Source organism: Chenopodium quinoa, unplaced genomic scaffold (genome assembly GCF_001683475.1).
Source record: "Chenopodium quinoa cultivar QQ74 unplaced genomic scaffold, ASM168347v1, whole genome shotgun sequence".
NCBI classification, from domain to species: Eukaryota; Viridiplantae; Streptophyta; class Magnoliopsida; order Caryophyllales; family Amaranthaceae; genus Chenopodium; species Chenopodium quinoa.
In genome coordinates, this window is record NW_018745461.1 from 1,392,521 (window position 1) to 1,412,468 (window position 19,948).

Genomic DNA, 19,948 nt, shown 5'->3' on the forward strand with positions numbered 1-19,948 from the left:
TGCTGTTGATGTTTCCGTCAGTGGGCCCAACCACCGTCCAACAACCCCTTCATCCCCAACCACCTCACTGCCACCTCCCTTTCCCCATCATCGCTGCCCCCAATGGCCGAAATCGCGCTGCCACCCCATTCGCCTCACCGGCCAGCACACTCCCCTCACCGGCGACCAGCTCTCCTCGCCCCTAAACTACAATCCCCTACCCGAAACCCTTTTCCTTCCATGAAACCCTAGAAAAACCCATCTTCAACCCTAAACCCCCAAATCATTCTCAACCCTTGAAATTGAAATTAGACCCCCAGATTGTTCCTCCTCCACCGCCGCTAGGTTTCAGGGCTGGCGAGGAGCGATTGGGTGGTTTTTCTAAGGTTTCGTGTGAGGGAAAGGGGATCGTGGTTTAGCCGTTTAGGGGCTAGGGGAGAAGGGCGGTGCCTCGCGAAGGGATTCAGGTGGTGCACCGGGCACGGGGTTAGGGTGGTTGGCAGGAGGGGAAATGAAGGGGTGGGGTTCGTCGCCTTCAGGGAAATGCAAGGTTGGGGTTCGTCGGCTTCGGGGAAATGCAGGGGTGGGGTTCGTCGGCTTCGGGGAAGCGTTTGGGCGTCAGCAAGGGGAGGGGGAAGGGCGGCTGACGCCGTGACAGGGAGGGAGGGAACGAGGTGTTTGGGAATTTTTATTTTTTAAAAAGTTTTTATCTTTTAATAATTTAATTTATTATTTAAATGAAATATGGGACCCACTTAACGGAACCTTAATGTGTGGTAGTAATTTAAAATATTTTTTAAAATCGATAGTAAATGTGACACGGGGTGCTTTCGCTGGTAGTAAATGTCAATTTTTTCTAATTTTAATGAGTGTCTTTTTCCTCTAATTTCCCTAATTTATATATACCCAGTTTATGAAACATGGAGCATGGACAAATAAGGAAGAGAACTTGGCTTCTAAAATTTCAAAGCAATGAAAATTCTTGTAGGTAATTATGGATTTCTTCGGGTGATGGTAATGACAAATAAAGAGTTTGTTATGGTTAGGTCATGGCATCATTGACAAGTTTAATATTTTATTTTTATACTTACATTTATTTTGGTAATTCTTGTTATATTAATTGTAATTTTGAGTTGTACTTGATCTTAGTATCTCGGCAAAACTTAATTTCATGTTTGTATGATTTTATATGTGACTTGATTGTTGAAAAATTCACGAAATTTTGATTTGTTTTGATGGATTTAGTCGTTTACAGTTGGGTATATTGTTGCATTTATAAGTTGCATGTGGTAAAAATTTGGTTCTTTAATTTTATAAATCTACAAAGTACGTATGTAGTACTGTATAAATTTTTGTTTGTTTATTTATGCACATTTAACTATTTGAGTGTGCTTATTTACTACGGAGTACTATAGATTAACCTAAATCTAATATCAATCGTATTGTATTGTATGTGGAAGATACTAGAATGCCTTAATATTATATACGTAAAATATAAAAAGAGTGTCTTCAATTGTTTGATTCAAACTCATATGGTGCTTTTTTTTTTTTATTTTTTTTTTATTTTTTATTATTATTAGGATATTTTGGATTTTAACACCTGACAAAAGGCTGAAAATGGTTTTTAACACCCCCAAAAAAAAAACTTTTATTTTAACACCTCCCAAAAATATAAAAGTTGGAAGTTAACACCAGTTAACGATTTCCGTCACGGAAATTTAACGTGGGTCCCATAAATTGGCTTCAACTCTCATTCGTTTTCAATTTTTTTACGAAACCCACCTTCGTGGCTGCCATCCCATTTTTTCTTCTTATTCCTCCCTTCATCTTTTCTTCGTCTTCTTCCTCCCTTCATCTTCATGGCTGCCATCCCAAACTCTTTCCTTCGTTCTTGCCCACCCTCCCCTCAACTGCCACCCCTTCCCTCCCCCCTCCCTTTCCCCCACCCCTACGCTGCCAACCGAACCCACCCCCCTTCCCTTTCCCCGTTCTCGCAACCAAATCAGCTCCTCTCCAAATACCAGCCCACAATCGCAACCCCTGCAGCCACCTCCTCACTCAAACCGCAAAAAATCAATTCCCAACATCAATTCCCGAAATCAGAGCAAATCGCAGATCCATCGAACCTCGTCTAGAAATCAATTTAAGTTTGCCGAAAAAAGTTACGGTGTGGTGGTTTAGGGGTTAGGGTGGCCGAAAAGGTTAAGGCGGGTCGATTCGTTAGGGTTTGGAGCAAAGTGTTGCAGAAGAGTGGTGGTAGTGGTGGTGGTTGCGGCGATTCAGATCTTTGATTGTGGTTTCGGTGTGGTGGCTTGGGTCGGGGCAGCAGGGGAAAAGGGAGAGGGTTGGGTTGCGTTTGTGGGGAAAAGGGGTGGGATGGGTTCGCCGGTCGTCGGTCGGGGGAGGGAGCTGGGTGGCTAACGGGATGGGGCAAGGTTGGTTTCTTGGGTGGTTGATTTAATTTTGGTGGCCGGTCCCCAGTTAACATGTTTGCTGGCTGCGAAGGCTTGGTCAGTAGCCGTACAGGGCCCTTTATGGGCGGCGGAATTGGTGGTAAAAAAAATGGAAGTTCTCAGTCGCTTTGTTCTCCAACGAAGGAGAAGATGAACCGGTGTTGAATTTTTATTTATTTTTTGTATGGTTTGATTTATGAGCACCAAAAATCTGTAAATCTGTAAATTATGAGCACCAAAAATCTGTAATGGATAAAATCAATGAAATGAAGGTTCAGAGAGGAAGTTTCGTGTTTTGCTGGGTGAAAATTGAAGTTGAAGCCAATTTGTGGGACCCACGTTAAATTTCCGTGACGGAAATCGTTAACTGGTGTTAACTTCCAACTTTTATATTTTTGGGAGGTGTTAAAATAAAAGTTTTTTTTTGGGGGGTGTTAAAAACCATTTTCAGCCTTTTGTCAGGTGTTAAAATCCAAAATATCCTTATTATTATATTTTTCTTAAAGTTTTTTGTTGAATAAGATTAATGAAAGAGCAAAGTGGTGGAATCAAAAAGTTATTATGTGGTAGTAAAGTTGTGGTTCTCATGACTATATACCCGTATGATATATATGGAGCAATCTTTAATTTAAGGATACCCTTTTATGAAAAATGGAATAAATAAATAAAGACAAATGGAATATCATACATTCATATGGGGTATCTCCTTTTACTTCTATTTGTTTTGCATTGTTTTTTTGCTTTTTAAAGTATTTAATATTAATATTCTCAAATCCTCATATAAATTATGTTATATAATATTTTATTTGCATGAAACTTGCCTCTAGATTTGGCTTGAGGCTTTTTTTATCCTCTCCGTAGTCTTTTCAAACTCTTTCCTACCCTTAGTATACTCATCTTCAGCGAATTGCTTAGGAACTTGATCATCCATCTCTGCCTAAATATCAAACCAGTTTGGTTCATTAATTGGAGAGGCAGGATTTGAAACTCATCATTAAGGGATATATCTTCAAGGGGATGATGAATTTCAGGATTAGGTGTCCTCCTAGGTATCAACTTATTAGAGGCAGACACTTGGTTCAGAGCTTGAAGAAACAATTTGGGGTGGTTGAATTTGAGGTGGTGGTGGTTGATTAGCTGCTTGAGGTGATGTTGGTTGATTAGCAGGTTGCCTTGGTTGTGGTGCTAATTGGGACTTCCTAAACCCCAACACCAAGTCATTAGGTTATTAGTTGGATCTTTGGTAAAGCTAACCCAAATGTCATATAGATTAGGATTAGGTAAGGTTCTAAACATCCTAATTAAATCACCATCATCTAATCGAGGAAAATGTTTTTTTTTTTTTTTTTATTTTTTTTTTAAATTTTTTTTTAATTAATGAACATAATAAAAGGTATAGTTGAGGTCTTGAGGATAAAATGTTCAAAATCCTTACTACGAGTCGTATCTTCAAATTCAATAACTAAGTCCATCAAATTACATGTATTTACGTCTACATCAATATCTACATGATTGGAAGGTGGAGGATTTTATTGACTGGAACGCGGGCAAGTGGATCGCGGGAAAAGTTAGGCTTTGCTTTGACTACAATAGTGCAAAATCAATTTTGTCCATGGAACTCCAACTCCCCCACAAAAATGAGGATGATTTCACTTATTGGAAATTTCAACCTTCAGGGAGGTACACGGTCAAAACAGGATACTACTATCTTTCTAAAGATAGGGGGTTGACTGCTCCTCCTTCTCTACTAAGGATCAAGAATTTGTGAAGCTGATTTGAAGAATGGACATACAACCAAAATGGAAGCTTTTCATGTGGAGACTTTTTAGGGGATTGCAGTTAAGGTTAATCTCGCAAATAGAGGAATAATAGTCGATCCAACATGTGACTTTTGCAATTTGGACGTGGAGGATAGCCAACATCTGTTTCGTTTCCGCTCTCTGGCAAAAGAGGTTTGGGAGGTTTCCTCCATTCCTATTTTCCCTGACTCTCCTGGTTCCAGCTCCTTGAGGAATTGGATCCAGCACTATATCTTGCTCTTTTATAGCGAGGATGAGAAATATGGTACTCGGAAGGCTTTGTTCATAGCAACCTTGTGGGGGTTGTGGAAAACAAGAAATGCAAGATGCTTAAAAGATGCCAATGGGAATGCTGGTTTAGTGGCGGAATTCATAAACCAAGGAATGCAAGACCATGCGGTTTTCATACATAACAGGAACCACGATAACACTGAGGTTTTTCAACCAGAGCTAACCTAATCATTCCCCCAGGTTTTAATCATGTGCACCTAGGAATGGATAAGAGTGGGTTTGATAGGTTCATTATGGAACCAGACGGCTCTTGGGATAAAAAGACCTTGAGGGTGGGGGTCTGATGGGCAGGCAACGTGAATAACCTAGGCGATACAATTGAAGAAGGTGGAGTTTGTGGAGCAGCCTCATCAGCGGTACAGAGTGAATCTTGGGCATGTCTCGAAGCTTTGAAATGGGCAAAGGCTCAAGGAAAGCAAGGGATTCTCTTCCTATCGGACCCCATTTCCCTCTTTAACGGTTTGCAAGACAACCTAGGTAAGGATGTTTCGATAACTTGGATGATTAAGGAAATAAGGGAAGTCGGTGCCACCTTTCTTCGGTGTGAAAAAAAAAACTACATGATTAACAATGTTATGAAACTTTAATACAAGCTTGTCACTGTCACCCATTGATGTCTTTCCGTATCATATACTTCCTCTGTTTTTTTAGTTGACACCTTTCTATTATCATGCTTGCCAATGCATGTTTTTAACGCTTAATAACTTTAATTATCAACATTGTAAAATTATAAAAAAGTGGATATTAATAAAATATACATATACACGATTTAAACAAGATCCCACATAATTATATTTTATCGTATCTATAAATCACAAAAGCGAGTCAAATTGTAATATAATAGTTTATCCTATCTACCATTTTTTTTTAAAAATAAATTAATAAAAAGCGAATATTGCCAAAAAATAATAAACTAAAATCGGACATATTTGGCAACATAACAATTTGAGAAAAACATTCTCAACAATTACAGGGCGTATGTCCTGTTTGAAAAAAATGGGAAATAATATTTCGCAATTACGAAGACGCCCTTGCAAAAATCATTCCATTTATATTTCATTAATGGCATTTTAGTCTATTCTTCCTTTCGTCTTCTTCTCTTCTCTTTTCGAAAATTTCAGGTGAGCAACGAACCCTCCATTGTTGGCGCCGTTATTTTCTCTCTCCTCCTTTACCCCTCTTCTCTTCACTCCTTTTCTCTCTCCTTTTTCAATGTCAGACCATGTCACCATTTTCATCAAAAAGCTCGTGAAGAGCGACGTATGCCTCAAGCAATCGCGCTTGTACCTCAATCAAGAAGATGCCGAAGAGTTCGAGAGAATTGTTGAATTTTCTGAGGAAGATTTGAAGAACTTGAAGATTGGCGTCGAATACAGCTTTTTAGCGTTTGATGATTCGATTTCCAATCGGTTTTGGAGTTTCGATTACACCAAGGAAGGGGGATGCGATGCCATTCAAAACGAGTGGTGAAAATACGTGAAGAAGAATGAATTGAGTGCGGGATCAGTTCTCTACTTTCGAAGGGACATGATTCAATTAAGAGCCAATCTGGTGATTCAGGTTATTTCTATTCCTAATTCCTGATTTAAAACCCTAATTTCTTAAGGGGCGTTTGGTTCACGAAATATAGGTATGAGGTATGGGTTTAGAATGACTAAAACCCATACCATATGTTTGGTTGTCAAAAATATGAATTTCAAACCCATACCTCAAACCCATGAGGTATGGGGTTTAGAAACCTTGGGGGATGTGGGTTTGGCTCATTCCATTCTCTTAGGTATCAAATAAAAGGAGAAAATAGTGAGATATTCCATTCCAGAATTAAACCAAACACATGGTATTAAGTATCAAGTTCCAACCCGATACCACCTTAACCCCATTCCTAATTCCAACCCCATACCACTCTGTGAACCAAACGCCCCCTTAATTTGTTTTGAATTTCCTAATATTGGAAGTTAATTGTGTGTATTGTGTGTTGCTATATATATATATATATATATATATAATTTGTTTTAATTTTTACGTAATTTGTTAATTTATGAATAATTTTTATATATTTATTTTAATTTTTTATTTTAAAAAAACAAATATTACTTGTTTCGAAGAGTATTCTGCAGAAATCTAAGACGAATCACTTTTCCTTGATCCTTGGTTGAGTCAGAGAGTTGTGTTGTTTTACACAAAACAAGAGAATTTGGCCGCCTTGCCATGCATTTTGTTGATTCGTCTTATCCGGTTACGATGTTCAATTTGACATATATACAAGACTTTGGTTGCAGTTCTGTATTGATAGGAGGTAATTTTTAGGACAATTTGTCAAAAAAAACATTTTAAAAACCCATTTCTTCTAATTAACCTTTAACCCATCCAATTATTTAATTATATTTGTTTGAATTTGATAGCTACTGTTTTGTCGATGAGCACCATTGTGGGAGTGTTACTTCTATCACAATCACTGGTGATCGTACTTTGATCACTCAATCTATATGACTGTCTTTTGATTTTGTTACACTTGATAAATTACCATATATTGTTAAGGCATATAATTGTCTTTTGATTTTGTTGCATATGATAAATTACCATATATAGTTCAATCGTAGATAACAGTTTTGTATATAACAGTTTAAAGAAATTTGGGTATAGTTGGCCAGTTGGGGAATAGATAACATGTAATCATATAACAGTTCAAGTACAAAGAACTTTATACTAGGTTGTGACTTGTGAGGGAATATAATGTCACTCGTCGGTCGCGGCATTGGTAGTATATCTTCCGTAATGAAGTTAGCAACGTATGACTAAGGTAAGGTAGTTGTTTTGCCACTCGTGTATAGATTCATACCAAACCAAGTATATGCCTAATTGCTATAGTTGGTTTTTTTTTTTGTTGACTAAAGGTTGATTTGCTTTTGTTAATGGTAATGTTTAGTACTTGTGTAGTGGTAACTATATTTTCCTCCAATATTGTAATGCAGCCAAAATTGATTTATCTATGATAGATAATTTGTAATGTGAATAGTCTGATGAATTTGATGTTGATTGGATTTGTTGAGCTTAAAATATGTGCAAATAGTCACGCAGGTACATTTTTAATACACAACATCGTATGAGATCATTGTCTAATTAATTCAAATATATATAGCCAAAATAAGCTACGGTTAATTAACATATCATTCAAAAAAAAATAACGTTGTAGTAGTAAAATTTACCTTTTTTAAAAAAATTAAGTTAAAGATGAATTTAATTTATATATGATTATATGAGATAACGATTAACATTAGTTTGGATTAGTGTGGATGGAAAATAAGATTGGATGATAATCAATAAGTTAGTAGTACTTTTAGGCTCCAATTTGCATTTTTTTTTAAAAGGCAGTAATTGACCAAATATATACTTTAAAATTTAAATGGGAAATTATCTTTGGTAACACTGTAGCCCAGGCGTTGCCCCGGGTTGACGTGCAATCAATAATTTTTTTAAAGTCTTTTTATAATTGTAGTTAGTTGTCATGGTCAAACTAACCAAAATTGAGTTTTTTTTAGTATATTTTATTTTAATTGAATCTTGTGCTTTGCACTTATATAATTTTTTTACATATTAATAACACACTTGGTAATTGACTAAGATTGTGAAATGGTTATAGTTGGTATACGAGGTGGAGGGTTCGATAATGTTGGTTGCTTGGGTGATGTGTTGTTGTTTGAGTGATGATGTGGCATCATAAGATATTGAAAAGATGACATGGCACAACAAAAAAGGGAATACGTGGCATATCAACGAGGAAGTATAAATCAAGGGTTGTGAGACAAATGGAAATGTACATTATAAAAAAAATGTAAATTGGAGCAATTTTTTAAAGCAATTTTTTTGCGAGAAACTACCTTATAAAAAAAATGTTGTAGTAAACTACCTTATATAAGCTAAATGTTGTAAGATACTACCCTTGGTCGGAAAGTGAGAGTTTGACTAAATTCATCTTGGATATTATATGGATAGGATCGGGAAAAATTAGGGGAAAAATGGGGAAAGATGAATTAAATGTCATGTGACCGGAACATGACTTGGTCAACGCCGGAATAATTTAGTCAAACTCTCACTTTCCGACCAAGGGTAGTATCTTACAACATTTAGCTTTTATAAGGTAGTTTATTACAACATTTTTTTTATAAGGTAGTTTCTCGCAAAAAAAAAAAATGCTTTAGAAAGTAGTTTCTCACAAAATGTCCAGAAAAAAGATCGAAACGAGTAAATAAAAGGGGTCGAGAAAGAAATCAATGTCTTTCAAGCATAAAAAAATAGTTTATCTATTTCTTCATACTACTAGGTAATAAAAAATTTTATGAACACTTGTAGTACAGAGTAAGACTAGTTACATTTCTGAATAATAACCATTTACAAGAAAGTTTTACAATAAAATTCATGTTGTTGATAAAAATTGTATATCAAATCCTTTTAAAATAATCACGCAGAATTACATTAGGTGAAATTGTGCTTATTTATGCTCAAAAGTTTTTAATTTTCTATATATATATGTAAGTTTTAATTTAGTTGCATCTATCACTTTCCCCTTTAGTTAATAAATTGTCTCTATCCCTCTCTTATCACATGAACCCTCTTTATTTCTCTCTCTCTCTTCTCTAAACATTTCCTAAGAGTCCACAACTACAAAAGTGATGCATCTTACAAAAACGGAGGAAATAACATATGCTATAGCTCTTATACATGTGTCTTGATAATATTTATTTAATGCGTGGGTTTAACATTGCAACTGGCACTAAGAATAGTTGCCTAGGGTTTTAAGCTTTTTGATCTTGTTCAAGTTTTTTTTTTTTTTTTTTTTTTTTTTTTTTTTTTTTTTTTTTTGAAGGATTTTGGTCTTGTTCAAGTTAAGAATTCATATTAAGAGAAAAATGTTGCAGAAATTATCACCCCTTTGCAAAAATATTGATAATTTTTGTGATACTAACCATAATATGGATCCAAGTTTTATATCGAGCTCTTTAATCGTGCCCTACATTATATTGTAATTGTAATTCTGACAAATTTATACCGCAAAATTTTTCTTGTCGATCTCACAAATTATTATCGATCTCACTTTTCACACTAGGATAAATTATACTTCTTTCGTCCCTTTTGTTAGCTTTTTACTCCATAAAATTATGTTCACTTCATGTATTTGTTATCTAATGAAAAATAAAGCACATGGTCATATATTTTGACAATTATTATTGCTGAAGTTTCAACAGTTAAGTGGCCGCCGTACATGACTCTTATGTGTATTTGATTATGATGAATTAATCACTTAAGAGTGTGAGAAGGGAGACTAATTATGTAGCATTGTAGAACTAAACTACTAGTCAATAGACATGTTTTTCGGTTCTAGGTAAATGATATCCTTGACACCTCTTATATTACATAGGCCTATATTGTACGTTGTTATTCGGATTGAGTACATTTAATCAATCTTATTAAGTTTAATAATGAACCAATTGGTTGTTGGTGTAGTGGTGATTTGAATTACACTTAGTAGGGAGATTTCATGCTTGATCTCTCGCAAAAACAATTGAGAGGAAACTGGAACCTAATCACCCAGAATTGATCCCCGAATCAGGATTAGCCCAAAAAGGGTGAACCGGGAGGAACACCAAAAAAATAATAATTAAGTTTAATAATATATGATAAACCGTATTAGGTATATATGTGTCACATAATTATAATTATTATTATATACTACGTACTCCATATATGGCCAAAATTGATGAATTGGATCATTGGGGAAACCTTTGAATTCGTAAGTGTGCACTTTGATTAAGTTAACTTTCAAGTTGGTTTAATTTGACAAAGATTAAAATCGATTATCTTTATTATTGATGGGTTAGAAAAAAAAGGTTAAGAGACATTAATATAAATAGACGAATAGGTAAAGCATACCACAAGGCAACTATAAACCCTCAAGAATCTTATAAACATACAAGTACATTACAAAGATCTAAGCTAGCTAGCTAGGGCGAGAGGATGGTGAGGGAAACTAAGATAATGGAGGTGCTTCACATGAAGGAAGGGACTGATGAAAACAGTTATTCTAACACCGCGTTTACGGCGGTAATTTTATTCCCTCATTCATTCTTTATTATCTTGTTACAGTTTGGAACAATGCTAAGATTTTTTTTTTTTTTTTGGCTAGTATGGTTGTCATTGAATTTGATTTTTTATGAATTAAAAACATTATTACATCAATCACTAGGTGAGTAAAGTTATGATGCTATGTGTAAAAGCTAGGATCAATTCGACCTAAAATCTAAACTGATGGTTGAATCTCAAATTTATATGTTTTATCACGACCCCTCACATCGGAATCCTTGAACTTGAAGTGTAGTTGCAGTATTTTTTTTTGGTTATGGGTCTTTGACTCTTCTCATTCCATATCCAACAGTAATTTTTTTTTTTTTTTTTTTTTTTTTTTTTTTTTTGAAGGATGGGTGAATGATATTTGAATCCTATGACCTTGCTCTCACGTTGACTTAAATTTTGCATATACGTAGATTGTATCACTATAGATAAGAAAGTGGCATTATAGCCACAGTTATACTCGCACAATTAAACCATTACCAATTTACCATATCATATTGACATATTGTTCATATGACAATATGAGTACATTTTATTTAACCAAGTATCACTAATTAGTTTTTTTTTTCCTTTTAGAGGGAGATACTATCAATGTCAAAATCCTTAAGAAAATGTCATAAGGGAATTCTATTGCATGGAACATCCTATAACTTTATGCATAGCCGACTTGGGATGTTCTTCTTCCGAGCAAAACTGCTTGAGCGGCTTAGCTTATGGGCTCATAGAAGCCATTGATAAGGCTCGGCGAGAACTCGGACATGGCGGCCCTCAAGAGTACCATATTTGCTTGAATGATCTTCCAGGGAATGATTTCAATACTGTGTTTACGTCGGTAACAAGTTTTAAGGATAGGCTTAAGCAGCAATTGGGAGATGATTATGGACATTGCTTTGTTAATGGTGTTCCTGGCTCTTTCTATGGTAGGCTTTTTCCTAACAATAGCTTGCATTTTGTGCACTCCTCCACTAGCCTTCACTGGCTATCTCAGGTGAATTATCCTTTTTTTAAAAATATTTTAATTATCACATTTTTTTTGAGGTTGGCATTTTAAAAAGCAACAGGATCAATTGTTCTCATATATTCTATCACGTACCTTCGCATACATAAGAGCTTGGTACGATTAAAATTTTTATTGTATACTTGAAAGGAGGGTGGATGAGGAACTCGTGATGATCTGACCTTTTGGTTGAAGTCCAAAATTGATTTATATAATCTATGAAATGGAAAAATTTATAATTATATGTTATTGGACGCACCCAACATTATTGAATTTATAAATAAATGTCACACAAGTTGGGTGATCTTCAAGAGACAAAAGAAGTACTCGATTTGTGTGATTTGATTGATACACTTGTACTTACGACGTGAAAGTTTGATAATTTCAGGTGCCGGAAGGAATAGAAGAGAATAAGAGAAACATTTACATGTCAAAAACAAGCCCTACAAAAGTGATTAGTAGTTACAATGAACAATTTACAAAGGACTTTTTGATGTTCCTAAGTTGTCGTTCCAAGGAAGTCGTAGCCGGAGGAAAAATGGTGCTAACCTTATTAGGAAGACAAAACAACGAACCATGTTATGCCAAGGAATCTGCTTACATGTTAGAGAATCTAGCTAAGGTTCTCAATGATATGGTTTCTGAGGTATATAAACCATTCCCTTTTCTTTTTTCTTTTTTTTTGGTGGAAAAATTGCTAAAAATAATACAACCTTTGTCTCATTCTTTTTTAATAATACAACCTTTTGATTATTTTGTAATAATACAACCTTAAGGGGGTGTTCATTTTAAACAAGATAAAATCGAATTTTCGGTGAGGTTGAGGTGGGAGAAGGGGAAGGGATATTCCATCCTTCCTCATCCCCACCACCAAAAACTCATCCGTCCCCTTTCTTAGCCTCAAAGTCCGCCGAAAAATTGATTTTATCTTGTTTAAAATGAACACCCCATAAAGGTTGTATTATTACAAAATAATCCAAAGGTTGTGTTATTAAAAAAGAATGGGCCAAAGGTTGTATTATTTTTAGCAAGTTTTCCTTTTTTGGTAGAATTAAGTCAATAATTAACAATAATTAAATAAGAGTTTAATATAAATAGTAATTTTAAAGACGTCCAAAAAAAATAATAATACGGGAACTATATTTAAGGACAGAGGGATATCATGCAATCAATTTTAATTTATGTACATGCATGAGTATAAATGTGTTACCCATAGCTCTAAAACATATTGTGCAGGGTTACGTTACATAGAAGAAGAGAAATTGAACACATTCAACGTCCCCATTTATACACCATCACCTTCAGAACTCGAGTATCTGGTGGCTAAGGAAGGATCTTTTGCCCTCAATGAAGTTTATACCTTCAATGTGATTAGTTGGGATCCAAATGATGATCATAAGATTGGTAGCTCAATTGACAAAACTAATCGCGAAGATAATATGAATTTACAAGCATTATGTATGAGAGCCGTGGTTGGATCCTTAATCAGTAGTCATTTTGGGGAAGCAATCATTGATGAGGTTTTTCGAAGATATAACGAAATTGTTCTTGACTTATTGGCCGAAGAGAACACTGTTCTAACTAATGTTACTCTATCCTTAACAAGAAGGGAACGAGGTTGATGACTTTTATTGCTGGTGCTTTTGAATAAATTGACGTGGTTGTTGCATTAATAAAAAGGGACGTGGTCTACATGTTGTTGCACATCCTAATGTTACTTTTTTTTTTTAATTATTTTTTTTACTATTACCTTTATATATTTATATATAAGGGAAAAATATATATATATACGTGTAATGCAAATGGAAGCATTGACCTTGGTTAAATTAGGTGCATCATTAAGAATGTGTGGTAGGCCACTATGTCACAATAATTAGAGCTATTAATTCGGGTAAACGGGTCGGGTGGGTCGGGTTAATTCCATAATCTGTACAGGTCGGGTTTGGGTAGGGTCATGCTTGAGTCGGCTCATGTCGGGTCATAATTCTTATCGGGTTTGGATCGGGTTTAGGTAGGGTTAATAACAGGTTGGGTTACATTCGGGTCGGGTGAACAATAGGTCGGGTTCAATTCGGGTTAAAACGGGTTAGGGTAATTCTCGGGTTCGAGTCGGGTTCGATTCAAGTCAATAATTTGCGGGTTAGAATCACGTCGGGTCATTCTGGGGTTTGAGTCGGGTTTGGTTCAAGTCAATAATTTGCGGATTATAATCAGGTGGGTCATTTTCAAGTCGGATCATTCTCGGGTTCAAGTCAGGTTCGGTTCAAGTCAATAATTTGCGGGTTATAATCAGGTTGGGTCATTTCCATGTTGGGTCATTCTCGGATTCAAGTCGGGTTATGTTCAAGTTAATAATTTGCAAGTTACAATCAGGTCAGGTCATTTCCAAGTCAGGTCATTTTCGGGTTCAACTAACTAAAAATAGATAATTATCATTTTTATCAAGCTAATTATTTCCTTTGATGACTATAATATATATGGGAATATACTAGGGAACTATGGCCTATAATTTAGGAAGATAATTATCTCCTTTGTCCATACAACAAATATATACTATATTTAACTCTTAAATTTGAGGATGATGCTCCTTTCTTTTGCTGGCGTGGACCGACTTAATCTCCTAGAAAAAATGTTTTGATCAACAATAATAAGGTGGTCTATTTCAAATCGGGTCAGGAACAATTTCGGTTGAATTTAGGTCGGGTCAATAACAAGTTGTGTTAATTTCGAGTCAGGTTAGTAACAGATCGGGTTGAATATTTGGGTTAGGTAAGTATTAGGTATGGTAAAATTCGGGTCGAGTCAATAAAAAGTCTGGTTGATTTCGGGTCGGATTTGTTACATGTTGAGTTTAATTCGGGTCGGGTTGAATTCGGGTCAGGTTAGTGACAAGTCGGGTTAAATTCGGGTTTTGACGGGTTAAAACGGGTTTGGGTCAATTTCGGTACAAGTCAAGTTCGGTGCAAGTTATTTAAATTGGCCGTTGTAAACCGGTAAATCGGTGCAAGTTGTAAACCGATAAATTGGCTGTTTAAAAGCAAATTGAAGGTTCCACACACCCAATTAGACTCCCGAAAAATATTAGGGACCATGGTAAACATTTTGGCAATGTTTATTTTCAGGCGAAAAAAGTCAAAAAATTCCAAAATTGAAGGCTAATATCCACGCTTTTTGAGAAATTTTGGAGGTTTCGGGGCCCGGTGTCGAAAAGTCTTGAAATTCTATGGGATACATCTTGGGGTAATATAATGTCATTTTGAACCATATATGATCATTATTTGTTGTCATAAATGTTCGTGGTAGACTTGAATTAATAAAATCGGTGCAAGTTGTAAACCGGTAAATTGGTCGTTTAAAGGAAAATTGGATGGTTCCACCCACCAATCGGACTCCCGGAGGGTATTAGGGACCATAGTAAACATTTCGGCAATTTTTATTACCGGTCGAAAAAAAACAAAAAATTTCACAATTGAAGATTTGAAGTCTAATATATTCACGCTTTTTGAGAAATTTTTGGGGTTTCGGGGCCCGGTGTAGAAAAGTATTACTAATACTTTAGGGGATACATCTCGGGGTCATATAATGCCGTATGGAATCATATATGATCATTATATGTTGTCATAAATGTTCGTAGTAGGCTCGAGTTAATGAAATCCGAATAAGTTGTAAACCGGTTTTTTAAATTGGCTGTTTAAAGGCAAATTAAATGGTTCCACCAATCCAATTGGATTTCCAGAGGGTATTAGGGACCATGGTAAACATTTCGGAAATTTTTATTTCTGGCGAAAAAAAGTCAAAATATTCCAAAATTGAAGACTAATATCCACGCTTTTTGAGAAATTTTGGAGGTTTCTTGGCCCGGTGTCGAAAAGTCTTGAAATTTTAGGGGATACATCTCGGGGTTTTATAATGGTGTTTGGAACCATATAGGATCATTATTTGTTGTCATAAATGTTCGTGGTAGGCTTGATTTAATGAAATCGGTGTAAGTTATAAATCGATAAATTGGTCGTTTAAAGACAAATCGGATGGTTCCACTGCACCCACCCAACGGGACCCCCGGACGGTATTAGGGACCATGGTAAACATTTTGGAAAATTTTATTTTCGGACAAAAAAAAGTCAAAAATTTCAAAATTGAAAGCTAATATCCACGCTTTTTGAGAAGTTTTGGAGAATTCGGGTCCGGTGTCGAAAAGTCTTGAAATTCTAGGCGATATATATTGGGGTCATTTAATGCTGTTTGGAACCATATATGATCCTTATTTGTTGTTTTAAATGTTTGAGGTAGGCTTGAGTTAATGAAATCGGTGCAAGTAATAATTAAACCGGTAAATAGGCCGTTTAAAGGCAAATTGGATGGTTCCACCCACCTAATTGGACTCCTGAAGGGCGACAATTATTATTTTCTGGCGAAAAAAGTCTAAAAATTCCAAAATTAAAGGCTAATACCCACGCTTTTTAAGAAATTTTGGAGGTTTCGAGGCCCGGTATCGAAAAGCCTTGAGATTCTAGGCAATATATCTCGGGGTCATATAATGTCGTTTGGAACCATATATGATCATTTTTTGTTGTCATAAATGTTTGTGGTAGGATTTAATTAATGAAATCGGTGCAAGTTGTAAGCCGGTAAATTGGATGTTTAAAGGCAAATTGGATGATTCCACCCACCCAATTGGACTACTTGAGGGTATTAGGGACCATGTTAAATGTTTTGGAAATTTTTATTTTCAGGCGAAAAAAGTCAAAAATTTCCAAAATTTAAGGCTAATGTCCACGCTTTTTGAGAAATTTTGGAGGCTTCGGGGCCCGATGTCGCAAAGTCTTTATAATTTAGGTAATACATCTGGGGGGGTCATATAATTCCGTTTGGAACCATATATGATCTTTATATGTTTTCATAGATTTTAGTGGTAGGCTTGAGTTGATGAAATCAGTGGAAGTTGTAAACCGGTAAATTGACCGTTTAAAGGCAAATTGGATGGTTCAACAAACCAAATTGGAATCCCGAAGGGCATTAGGGACCATGGTAAATATTTCGGCAATTTTTATTTTCGAGCGAAAAAAGTCAAAAAATTCCAAAATTGAAGGCTAATATCCACACTTTTTGAGAATTTTTGGAGGTTTCGGGTAGAGCTGTCAATTCGGGTAAACGGGTAGGTTTTGGGTCGGTAAGAGTGGGCCAGGTAAACTCGGGTCGGGTCAATTCGGATTAATTCCATAATCTATACGGGTTGGGTCTTGCTTCAGTCGGGACACGTCGGGTCATACTTCTTATTGGGTTTGGGTCGGGTTACATTCGGGACGGCTGAACAATAGTTCGGGTTTTCACGGGTTAAAACGGGTTAGGGTCATTCTCGGGTTTGAGTCGGGTTTGGTTCAAGTCAATAATTTGCAGGTTATAATCAGGTCGGTCGGGTCATTTTCAAGTCGGGTCATTCTCGGGTTCAAGTCGGGTTCGGTTCAAGTCAATAATTTGCGGGTTATAATCAGGTTGGATCATTTCCAAGTCGGGTCATTCTCGGAGTCAAGTCGGGTTATGTTCAAGTCAATAATTTGCAGGTTACAATCAGGTTGAGTCATTTTCAAGTCTGGTCATATTCGGGTTCAAGTAACTATAAATAGATAATTATCATTTTTATCAAGCTAATTATTTCCTTTGACTATAATATATACGGAAATATACTAGGAAACTATTGTTTATAATTTAGGAAGATGATTATATCTTTTGACCATACAACAAATATATACTATATTTAACTCTGAAATTTGAGGATGATGCTCCTTTATTTTGCTGGCCTGGACTGACTTGGTCTCCCTAGACAAAATTCTTTGATCAACAATAATAAGGTGGTCTAAATTGCATTTAAGGTGATTTGAATTCGGGTCAGGAACAATTTGGGTTGAATTTAGGTCAGGTCAATAACAAGTCGTGTTGATTTTGAGTCGGGTTAGTAACAAATTGGGTTGAATTTGTGGGTCGGGTTAGTACGTAATAGGTTTGGTAAAATTTGGTCGGGTCAATAATAAGTCGGGTTGAATTTGGGTCAGATCAATAACAAGTCGGGTTGATTTCGGGTCGGGTTTGTAACAGGTTGATTTGAATTCGGGTTGGGTTAGGAACGATCGGGTTGAATTCAGGTCAAGTTAGTAACAAGTTTGGTTAAATTCGGGTTTTGACGCGTTAAAACGGGTTTGGGTCAATTTCGGTGCAAGTCGTGTTCGGTTCAGGTTAATAATTTGCGGGTTACATTCGGGTCGGGTCATCTTTAGCTCAGTTCATGTTTGGATTCGGGTCTCAAATACTCGGATCAACTCGGGTCTAGGGTTGGTTTCAGGTCGGGTCAGGTCAGGTCAGATTTGGGTCACCAATTTTTCGGGTTCAGATGGATCGGTTAATAATCGGATTTGAGTCGGTATTTCGGATCGGGTTAACTTTTAACAGCTGTAACAATAATGGCCTGACATATTGAATTGGGCTATTGGCCGGCATTGTAGTGTTATAAAAAGAGAACCATGCCATAGTGATAAACTATAGGAGCTCACATTAATTAAAAGAAAAGGTAATTTACTTTCTTAATATAGCAGAAAAATATGATGGTGAAGACAAAGAAATTTGTTGAGTTTCTCCTCCTTACCGTTGCCATTATTGTGATGGTGGCCGCCAATGCGGCTGCCTCGAATCCCGAAGGAAGACGGTTGATTAATTGGGGTTTTGCGTCAGAAGGCGAAGCATGCCCGCAAGGCGGAACTTGCTAAGCATTTGCAACCATTTGTTAATTGTTACATGGTACATTATTGTGTCATATGAACTATATACGATGTCCGCTTGCTAGGGTAATGAGATCTTCGGCATCTTCCATGGTCTTTTTACAAATGACTCATATTTAATTTTTCGTTACCTAGTTCATTATTATTATTACTATTATTATTACTACTGTTACATTTGAGCTTTTCGCTTGTTTGTTTTAATTAATAAACTGTGCGCGTCAACTTGTCTTCATCTCATTTTATATGCACGTATTTAATTAGTACGTACTCTATACAACATATACATTTCCTCTTTATATATGATTATTATTTTTGAATAGATACAAATACACCTGTTTGACACGCTATTTAACAAGTTATTAGTTTGAAAAGATTAATGGACCAATTAATTAAATTAGTTAAAAACCATTATGACACGCAAACTTAGTTGGCACTATTTTGTTCCAACCTTGCCTTACTTATGATAAGCTCTACTATTAGATTGTCGTCTTGTTTGTCAAATGGTTGTTGGCGGTTGGTTGTTGGCTGGTTCACTTAGCTTGTTTGACCAGTTTGAATGTTAACTGTTTATAATGACTTTTGAAATTGGCTGTTTATAAAAGTGTTTGGTAAATTAATTGTTGGTTGTTGGCTGTTTATTAGATAATTTGTGGGCCAACAAGCCAAAAGCCAACAAAAAAGCTACTCAAAGCAGCTTTTTCATATTGGCTTAAAAGTCAACTTTTTCACTGACTAAAAAGCCAATTGCCAAACACATTTTTTGGCTGTTTGACCACCTAAGAAAGCCAAAAGCCAAATGCTAACCAAAAATCCGTTTACCAAACATGACCTGTATCTTGAATATATTTGCCTCATACAAACGACCCGAGTTGAAGTTTAAGGGCGATGCACCATAAGCTAGCTAGTTGAGGCTTCGGGGGCACAATGCGGTTCAATTATGAGGGTTTGAGAGCAACAATCCTGAATAATTTGAGGGTTACTCCATTTTAATTTTGTATGTAATAATTTGTACTTCCTACGTTTTTTTTTTATTTGCAATACAGTACAGCTTCATGACAACACATTCGTTTGAGGAAGAGATTAGGTAATGTAAATGAACAAATTAATTTCAATAATTATATATACACATAATACCTAATTAACCCATCTTTATTCTTAGCTTGGTGTTATAATTATATTGATAAAATAAAAGTCATCAATTGTGTTACCTATTCTATGATAATCTCCTAAAAAATGTGTTAAACACCATATGTGTTGGAAGTAAAAGAAAATAAACCGAGCAAGTATTTTACCTTTAGATTTATTACTTTTACTCTTAGATGTTGCTAATTTATACTTCCTCCGTTTTTATTTAGTTGACGCGTTTGATTTAGACACATATATTAAGGAGAGGAGAGAGAATGAAAGAGAGTGAGAGAGAATGAAAAACCAAGTGGAGTAGCTTGTAAATACAAGGTAAAAAAGTTTCCCTAAAAGAAAATGTGTCAACTAAAAAAAAACTTCCTAAAAAAGAATACATATCAACTAAAAAGA

General features: G+C 35.8%; 1 protein-coding gene across 1 annotated transcript; it reads left to right on the top strand.

Annotated features, from left to right (window-relative positions):
- Positions 1-10,961: 10,961 nt before the first annotated feature.
- Positions 10,962-13,267, top strand: LOC110714821 (salicylate carboxymethyltransferase-like). Its single transcript, XM_021893372.1, has 3 exons — positions 10,962-11,690; positions 12,034-12,370; positions 12,882-13,267. Exons 1-3 carry the CDS (start codon positions 11,283-11,285, stop codon positions 13,265-13,267), a joined length of 1,131 nt encoding a protein of 376 aa, XP_021749064.1. The 5' UTR covers positions 10,962-11,282.
- The last annotated feature ends 6,681 nt before the right edge of the window (positions 13,268-19,948 follow it).

Bases quoted from the DNA above. Each gene is read 5' to 3' on its own strand.
- LOC110714821 (XM_021893372.1), top strand. From the start codon at position 11,283: ATGGAACATCCTATAACTTTATGCATAGCCGACTTGGGATGTTCTTCT. The intron at 11,691-12,033 runs GCATTTTAAAAA...TGATAATTTCAG, and splicing joins TCACATTTTTTTTGAGGTTG to GTGCCGGAAGGAATAGAAGA. The intron at 12,371-12,881 runs CTTTTTTAATAA...CATATTGTGCAG, and splicing joins AATACAACCTTTGTCTCATT to GGTTACGTTACATAGAAGAA.